This window comes from Phoca vitulina, unplaced genomic scaffold, assembly GCF_004348235.1.
Source record: "Phoca vitulina isolate PV1807 unplaced genomic scaffold, GSC_HSeal_1.0 scaffold7, whole genome shotgun sequence".
NCBI classification, from domain to species: domain Eukaryota; kingdom Metazoa; phylum Chordata; class Mammalia; order Carnivora; family Phocidae; genus Phoca; species Phoca vitulina.
The window spans coordinates 45468135-45478038 of NW_022589710.1; the positions used below are offsets into that span (position 1 = coordinate 45468135).

The 9904-nt window shown below is 42.3% G+C and overlaps 1 protein-coding gene across 3 annotated transcripts in view; it reads right to left on the reverse strand.

Annotated features, from left to right (window-relative positions):
* Positions 1-998: 998 nt before the first annotated feature.
* Positions 999-9904, reverse strand: part of NEK9 (NIMA related kinase 9) — a 45966-nt gene continuing 37060 nt past the window's right edge. For all 3 annotated transcript variants that reach the window (XM_032405611.1, XM_032405612.1, XM_032405613.1), the window contains one exon: positions 999-4046. In XM_032405611.1, coding sequence (XP_032261502.1) covers positions 3924-4046 — 123 coding nt within the window. In that variant the 3' untranslated portion in view covers positions 999-3923. The remainder of the gene's footprint in view (positions 4047-9904) is intronic.

The window sequence follows — 9904 nt, forward strand, 5'->3', positions numbered from 1 at the left end:
AAGTGGTAGCCTATGGACTGCTTTGTCCTACAATTTGACATAGATCTGACATTTAAAAACTGGGATATGGAGAATCTCTTGAAAAGCCGGAAGTTCTGGAAATACCAGGCCAGCAACCCTGCAGAGCCCCAACCGCGTGCTCCTTCAGATGGGCTGACCTTGCCGATCACCACAGCCCCACCTGGCCCGCTGGCACTTATTCACCTTTCCTGCCTGGCCCCACGGGCACTTGGGTTTGGGATCCTGGATGATGTGATTAAGTTCCCAGGTCAGGGCCCTCTGGGGAGAACAAATGTATGTGTGGGGAATGCCTTCTGTAGACACAGGAAGCAGTTACTCATTCTTATATTGCTGGAGAAGTAACGCAATAGTCAATGCCTCAGTGTTCCCTCCAATCTTAATAATGCATAGGCCTTGATAAGATTAGGAATAGTTATTAGTCTTTTTGAATTTAGCTTGATCTGCTCTTTGGGAAGAGGTCAGAACCCTTTTTCTATCTAAGTTCCTTCCTGGATAGCAGAGGATGACAGTGGATAATGCTGCTTGGTACTGTCCACGTGTGATACTTTATCCAAGAACCTTCAGTACAAGCAAATGTTATAAGTTTTAAAGTTCAAAAGGTTAAGCAATGGGAAGAAGATCTCATGGTGAAACTCACTTCATATAAAAGTACATGCAGATGTGCTGAAATAGTACTTCTTAACAGCAGGGTATTTAATGCAGCCTGGTACCTTTTGGCCAACATTTGCTTTTGGTCATTAATTTATCATTCTTCACGACTATAAAGGAAGTAGCAGAGATGTGATATAGTGTTTTTCTCTCTAATGTTCCTGAGTCTGTGAGGTTTAGTGATCAGCATGTTTATTTCCATAGTTAATCATTGAAGTAATAAATGATTTTTGGTTTTGTGGCAGGAAGGAACATGTTTTGTAGTCCTGACGACGGCTAGCCCAGTCTGCAGGACACTAATGAATAATACTTCTTTGGAGGCCCAGGGATACTCATTTGAAAGAATTTATTTATAATACATCCTTGCTCCAGAGTTGTTCTTTCTATTACGGATGTTTCCAAATATATGGCAAATCAAATGAAATGTGAGTTTAAGGCCGCTTTTACTTTACACTTTAGTGAAATGCTCAGCCAAGAGAAGTGATAACTTGGCTGTGCTATGCCAGGGAGACCAAATACAGTTCACCCTCTTTGAGGGAAAACAGTTTTGTAAACACAGATACACATTATCACTTGAAAAAGCCCACTGTGATTGAGGAGGTAAGTATAAGAAATGCTCCTTCCTCTTTCAGTGGCTCATTTTTTTCCTCCCTCTGCACTTTAAGCACTATATTTGAGAAGTTTGGGGGGAAAAAAGTTATAGCAGCACAAATGATTGTTAGCAAGAAAAAGAAACTGGAAAAAAAAGCAAAGATTATCTGTGCACATGTCCCTTGTGTTGTTTCTGTTACAAGGTCTTTTATTTATTTAGATAAAGACTCATTGAATCAAAGATTCATGAAGGCCTAGTATCTGGGTGTTTCATCCCCAGTAACTAAGGTCCATGCGCAGGCATAGCACTGATTGAGAGTTTAAATGTTTATTTAAAACAGAAATGCCAAACCACTCCACCCTCAACCTTTCAAACATCTGGCTAACAATGAGCTAGTTCTTCAGCAACAATGTCAGAGCAGAGGAGTAACTCAGGTTATACTATAACTCAAAAGCAATACTACTGGGAAACTGAAAACACCTAGCACTGCAGAAAGAAAAGCAGGACAAACTTCAAGAGAATTAGCTACAGAAGACCATTCAAAGGCATTTCTGCTGCCTTTCATTTTTATCTAATGCATGGCTGCCACCTTTGAACTGGTTTCTGTTTGCATAGCTATTTGGTGGGAAAAATCATATGGCTGTCCCAGGCACAATTGGGAAAGTGCAAATTGTCTCTAAGGCACAGAACTCAGATTCTCAGCCAGATTAACAGCAAACTAGACTTCCCGAGGGAACATGCTAGAGAAAATGAGCAGTGTTCCCCTGCTAGAGAATGGCTCCCCTCTGGAACAAGAGCAGTGCTCTCTCCTCCCTTCCATGCTCACTTCCATCCCTGTCTCAGCAACATGCCCCTGTTCCTCAGTTCCACAGCAGAAGCAATACTCAGGATTAACACCCAAACTGAGCCTGCCTCTCAGGCCTGCTGAGATGGTATAAGGGATACAGGAACGTGAAAAGCCAGTCAGTCCTTAAAAAAATCAAAGGTGCATTTACATGATGAACCAAAACCCACTGCTGGGGTTTACAGCAAACCCCCAAGTCCCCAGAACTTGTAACTTTAATCCGGGGTTGGCCCCTTCCCTTATTTTAAGAAAAGGCTTTAGTGATTACGTTAGTACCATTGTACTAGGCTTCCCAGAATTGAGAAAACAATGGGAACATCAAACCAAAGAAAATCCCATTGAACAGAGTTGCCCATCCCCAGCATGGGGTTTTCCCCAAGCATCAGCCTTTATCCCACCAGTTTTAGGGCAATGGCAAAATTTCCATTGCACAGGTCCTTCCAAAATATTAAAGAGATATCAAACATTCATTTTTTGGTTTGGGGAAAATGAAACAAAAATTAATTTAGCGGTTTCTAAGGAGGGAGGAGGTGAGACTCATCAAGGCAACTCCTACGACCCAAAATACTAAAGGAACATTTCATAAGGTTAGGTGAAAACACAGAGCTCACATCCTTAAGTAAAAACCATCAAAAGCTTTGAGGACACTCTCTCTTTGGGAAAGCTAGCTTGCTCCTTGTCTATAAGGACATAATAATGACAATGGGATTAGAATGGAGCTCTCAGCCAAATTCCTTTCACTTGGCAGCTTCTACCTGTTAGGCTTCAGGGACTACCAGGTTTTGGTGCTGGCTTTGGGCCACTCAAGTAGGAAAGATGATACAGATTCACTGATATAGCTTCATAAAACACCAAAAGGGGACAAATACTGACTAGACATACAGAAAGGGAGTGGTTGGGGCTGCTGAAGTCAAAGTTAGAACCCTAAGAGCCACGAAGGCAGAGGCATTCTAGACCTTCCTAAGATACCAAGAGGCAGCTAAAGGAGGACCTCTCTCCCTCATGGTTTTCTCTTAAGGCCATTCCTATTGCCCCACTGATTAAATTTTCTAAGAGACACCTCACCTTTTTGAGGTACCTTACAAAGTCAGGAAATCCTACCTGCATCGGCCACAGACGGCAACCCCAGCTGTGTGACGAGGAGGGACCCTAGCCTTCTTTCTCTCCTCCTCACTGAAGACATTTTAATTGACCCTCAGAGGAAAAGCAATCTAAGCCCACTTTTCCTCCTAAAGCATTTAGCTGCGCAAAGTAACTGAACTTTCTGAAAACAAGCCCTAGATCGACTCCACCAGACATATTTTCCCAGACTCAGGGCTCCAGAGAAGGCTTTACCGCTTTACCACTCTCCAGATGACCCTGCCTGGGCCCCACCTGGTTCCAGCCCACTCGAGTTTCACACTTTTCTCTCCACCCAGAGGTGCAATGCCTGGTGCTGAATTCCCAAGGCAGCTTCCAAGTAATGGTGAAATGATAAATGGGATATAAGCTGCTACCAGCAAAATTAAGGTGAGCATTGTGTCTCCTCTTCGAAGGTGGGATCACCAGATGAGGTACAGAGCTGCTGTTGCTATGGCAGTCACTGAGGACAAAGCCAGGGCCACAGGGCCCTTCCATTCTCCAAAACAAAACCACTCCTAGATCCTATCTAATAGGCAATGCCACTCTCCAAGTGTACACGGAAAGTGCTTCAGAGCCTCCGCCTTGCACTCCTTGTCTGCAAGTGAACAAAGCCAGGAAAGCGCTCTCTGCATTCAGTAAGTGTGCTGTGAAGTTCTTTGGATCCCAGTTTCCTGGAGGCCATACAGGCTCAGGAGACTAGAGGCTGGGTCGACAGGAGTCTGTTCCCAGGAGGCACCAGGAATCTGAATCTAAGTCAGGCTTTGGATCCATTTCCATCTCTTCCTTTGCCGTCTGAGTTCCTCTGGAATGCATCCCCACCTGTCCAAACAAAAAACAATACTGTCACCAGTCACAGCGGTTCAGGACTAGGTTTCCAATGCTGACCTCTAAGGATCTGTAGCCACAGTTCTGTGACAAGCTCCTAATACTACTTTAGATAATACTTTAATAATACTACTTTAAATAAAATCCACACCTTTACACTCGCTGCAGGTAGGATGACAAACTGTTTGCTCAGGACTGTAGCATTTTCTGGAATGTAAACTCTCAATTTTATTTTATTTTCTTAAAGATTTTATTTATTTATTTATTTATTTATTTATTTGAGAGAGAGAGAGAGAGAGAGAGAGAGAGATCATGAGCAGGGGGGAAGGGCAGAGGGAGAAGAAGCAGACTCCCCACTGAGCAGGGAACCTGATGCGGATTCATGCGACTCATGACCTGAGCTGAAGGCAGACACTTAACTGACTGAGCCATGCAGGCGCCCTAGAACTCTCAATTTTCAAACTAAGACAGCCCTAAGCCAAACAATGCTGTGTGCTACAGCTGCCAATCACCCCATGCTTACCTCAAGTGAGTGTATTATTTTCCAAAATACTTTCATAGACATGATTTCATTTAATCCTCAAAACAACCATTCAAGGTAGATGGTATTATTTTCCTCTTTTAGGTGAGAAAACAGGACTCATAGAAACCAAGTAATTTGTCCAGACACATAAAACTAGGAACTGGCAAAGCCAAGGGTTGAACCTTATTTCCCTTTCCTGGTTCACTCTAAATAGAGCAATATACTATGGCAATACTTTTAAAACAATGCAAATGGAACGCCTGGGTGGCTCAGCTGGTTAAGCGTCCGACTCTTGATTTTGGCTTAGGTCATGATCTCAGGGTCGTGGGATCGAGCATAGCATCGGGCTCTGCACTCAGCACGGAGTCTGCTTGAGATTCTCTCTCTCGGTCTCCCTCTGCCCCTTCCCCTTTGCTTGTGCTCTCTCTCTCTAAAACAACAATGCAAACAGCAACACCTGTGAAACGTTTTTACGAAAAATGTTTAATTTAAATATAATCAAGCCTTAAGTCTAACTTCCAGTTTATAGAAATGACAGGGTGACAAAAGAACAAGTTAGATAATGTCCCAAGAAAACAGAGGACAAATCCAGAATGTGGCCCATTTTGTTAAACAACTGACCCTGCTTCTTTAGCTAGTCAGTGCCATGAAAATTAAAAAAAAAAAAGAAAATTTTTTTCTTGATTGTAGTAGAGGGAAGTACGTATTCTAGATAAAAAGAAACGAGAGACAGAAGATGGCGGAGGAGTAGGAGACCTGGATTTCCTCTCCTCTCAGGAATTCAGCTGGATAGGGATCAAACCATTCTGAACACCTACAAACTCAACAGGAGATCGAAGAAAAGAATAGCAACAACTCTCTGAACAGAAAAGCGACCACTTTCTGGAAGGTAGGACGTGCGGAGAAGTGAATCCGAGGCGATATTCGGGAGGATAGACGGCGGGGGAGGGGCCTCCGTCGGCCGCTTCTGGCAAGTGATAGAGCAGCAGAGCACAAAATCGGAACTTTTAGAAGTCAGCTCCGCTGAGGGACGTCACTCTGGTGGCGAAGTGGGGGGTGGAACCCTCGCGGGTCAGTGTGGTCTCAGGACCCTCGGGGTCACAGAAAGACCGGGGGTGCCTGAGTGCGGCAGAGCTCCCAGGTATCGGAGCAGGGAAGCCGGCTGCAGAGACGGAGCCCAAGCGCGGGCTCTCAGCTCGGGGTTGCCATAAACCGTGATCCGCGGCACAGTCGGGCCACTGCTCCTCCAGCAGGGACCCAACAAACGGCAGATCCGGGGAGACTCACCTTCTTCCCCCGAGAGGAGAGGTGCGGGAGCGCACCGCGGGGATCTGCTGGGTTTGGAGACTCCACCCGGGGTCGGGTGCCAGATAGAAAGGCGCGGTCACAGGCCGGGTGAGCGCGGAGTGTGGCCGGAGACCGGGGAGACGGGAGTGACTGACGGCTTTTCTCTGGGGGGCTCGCTGAGGAGCGGGACCCCGAGTTCTCGGCTCCGCCGGGGCGGAGACTGGGAGGCCGCCATTTTCACTCTCCGCCTCCAAAGCTGTACGGAAAGCTTGCAGGGAACAAAAGCTCCGGAGAGCAAACCCGAGCAGATTACTTAGCCCGGACCGGCAAGGGCGGGGCAATTTTGCCTCCGGCAAAGACATTTGGGAACCACGGCAACAGGCCCCTCCCCCAGAAGATCAGCGAGAACAGCCAGCCAAGACCAAGTTTACCGATCAATGAGAACGGCAGAACTCCAGCGCTAGGGGAACACTGCACATAGAATTCATGGCTTTTTTACCATGATTCTTTAGTCTTTCAAAGTTAATTATTATTATTTTTTTTAACTTTTTTTCTTTTTTCCTTTTTTCTTTTTTTTTGAATTTTTCTTTTTCCCTTTTTCAACCAACATCTTATCAATCCCTTTTTTAAAAAAAAAACATTTTTATTTTTCATTTTTAAAGTCATATTCTATCCCTTCATAGTAGTTACCCGTATTTTTGGCATATATATATAAGTTGTTCTCTCTTTAAAATCTTGAGATAGTTTCTTCTAACAGATCAAAATATAATCTAAATCTCTAGTGTATGGTTTTTTTCTACTCCCCTGCCTGATCACATTCTCTCCCTTTTTTCTTTTTTTTTTTTTTAATCCTCTTCTTTCTTTTTTCAAACAACTTATCAAATCCTTTTTTAAAAAAATTTTTTATAATTTCCATCTTTACAGTCATATTCCATCCCTTCATCATATCAACCCTTATTTTTGTACATATACAAGTTTTTCTTTCTTTAAAATTTTGGGAGGGACTTTCTTTTAACAGACCAAAATACACCCAAAATCTAGTGTGTGGCACTGATCTATAATCCAGCCTGATCATATTTGATCACATTCTGTTTTTGTTTTGTTTTGTTCTGCTTTTGTTTGTTTTTATCTTTATCTTTTTCTTTTTTCTTTTTTTCTTTCCTTTTCTTTTTTCTCTCTTTCCCTTTCTTTTCCCACTGCTTCAGGTCTTTTCTGATTTGTTTAGAGTATATTTTCTGGGGACGTTGTTACCCTGCTAGCATTTTGTTCTCTCATTAATCTATTCTCCTCTGCACAAAATGACAAGACGGAAAAAATCACCTCAACAAAAAGAACAAGAGGTAGTACAGACTGCCAGGGACCTACTCAATACGGACATTAGTACGATGTCAGATCTAGAGTTCAGAATCATCACTTTAAAGATACTAGCTGGGCTTGAAAAAAACATGGAAGTTATTAGAGAAACCCTTTCTGGAGAAGTAAAAGAACTAAAATCGAACCAAGTAGAAATCAAAAAGGCTATCAATGAGGTGCAATCAAATATGGGGGCGCTAACTGCTAGGATAAATGAGGCAGAAGAAAGAATCAGTGAGATAGAAGACCAAATGATGGAAAATAAAGAAGCTGAGAAAAAGAGAGATAAACAACTACTGGATCACGAGGGCAGAATTCGAGAGATAAACGATACCATAAGACGAAACAACATTAGAATAATTGGGATCCCAGAAGAAGAAGAAAGAGAGAGAGGGGCAGAAGGTATAATGGAGCAAATTATAGCAGAGAACTTCCCTAATTTGGGGAAGGAAACAGGCATCAAAATCCAGGAAGCACAGAGAACCCCTCTCAAAATCAATAAAAATAGGTCAACACCCCGACATCTAATAGTAAAACTTACGAGTCTCAGAGACAAAGAGAAAATCCTGAAAGCAGCTCGGGAGAAGAGATATGTAACCTACAATGGTAGAAACATTAGATTGGCAACAGACTTATCCACAGAGACCTGGCAGGCCAGAAAGGACTGGCAGGACATATTCAGAGCACTAAATGAGAAAAATATGCAGCCAAGAATACTATATCCAGCTAGGCTGTCATTGAAAATTGAAGGAGAGATAAAAAGCTTCCAGGACAAACAAAAACTAAAGGAATTTGCAAACACGAAACCAGCCCTACAACAAATATTGAAAGGGGTCCTCTAAGCAAAGAGAGAGCCTAAAAGCAACATAGACCAGAAAGGAACACAAACAATATACAGTAACAGTCACTTTACAGGCAATACAATGGCACTGAATTCCTATCTTTCAATAGTTACCCTGAATGTAAATGGGCTAAATGCCCCAATCAAAAGACACAGGCTATCAGATTGGATTAAAAAACAAGACCCATCGATATGCTGTCTGCAAGAGACTCATTTTAGACCCAAAGACACCCCCAGATTGAAAGTGAGGGGGTGGAAAACCATTTACCATGCTAATGGACACCAAAAGAAAGCTGGGGTGGCAATCCTTATATCAGACAAATTAGATTTTAAACCAAAGACTGTAATAAGAGATGAGGAAGGACACTATATCCTACTTAAAGGGTCTATCCAACAAGAAGATCTAACAATTGTAAATATCTATGCCCCTAACATGGGAGCAGCCAATTATATAAGGCAATTAATAACAAAAGCAAAGAAACACATCGACAACAATACAATAATAGTGGGGGACTTTAACACCCCCCTCACTGAAATGGACAGATCGTCTAAGCAAAAGATCAACAAGGAAATAAAGACTTTAAATGACACACTGGACCAAATGGACTTCACAGACATATTCAGAACATTCCATCCCAAAGCAACGGAATACACATTCTTCTCTAGTGCCCATGGAACATTCTCCAGAATAGATCACATCCTAGGTCATAAATCAGGTCTCAACCGGTACCAGAAGATTGGGATCATTCCCTGCCTATTTTCAGACCACAATGCTTTGAAACTAGAACTCAATCACAAGAGGAAAGTCGGAAAGAACTCAAATACATGGAGGCTAAAGAGCATCCTACTGAAGAATGAATGGGTCAACCAGGAAATTAAAGAAGAATTAAAAAAATTCATGGAAACCAATGAAAATGAAAACACAACTATTCAAAATCTTTGGGATACAGCAAAGGCAGTCCTAAGAGGAAAGTATATAGCAATACAAGCCTTTCTCAAGAAACAAGAAAGGTCTCAAGTACACAACCTAACCCTACACCTAAAGGAGCTGGAGAAAGAACAGCAAATAAAGCCTAAACCCAGCAGGAGAAGAGAAATAATAAAGATCAGAGCAGAAATCAATGAAATAGAAACCAAAAGAACAGTAGAACAGATCAACGAAACTAGGAGCTGGTTCTTTGAAAGAATTAACAAGATTGATAAGCCCCTGGCCAGACTTATCAAAAAGAAAAGAGAAATGACCCAAATCAACAAAATCATGAATGAAAGAGGAGAAATCACAACCAACACCAAAGAAATACAAACAATTATAAGAACATATTATGAGCAACTCTATGCCAGCAAATTAGATAACCTGGAAGTAATGGATGCATTCCTAGAGATGTATCAACTACCAAAACTGAACCAGGAAGAAATAGAACACCTGAACAGACCTATAACCACTAAGGAAATAGAAGCAGTCATCAAAAATCTCCCAAAACACAAAAGCCCAGGGCCAGATGGCTTCCCAGGGGAATTCTACCAAACATTTCAAGAAGAATTAATACCTATCCTTCTGAAACTGTTCCAAAAAATAGAAATGGAAGGAAAACTTCCAAACTCATTTTATGAGGCCAGCATTACCTTGATCCCAAAACCAGACAAAGACCCCATCAAAAAGGAGAATTACAGACCAATATCCCTGATGAACATGGATGCAAAAATTCTCACCAAAATACTAGCCAATAGGATCCAACAGTACATTAAAAGGATTATTCACCACGACCAAGTGGGATTTATCCCTGGGCTGCAAGGTTGGTTCAACATCCGCAAATCAATCAACGTGATACAATACATTAACAAAAGAAA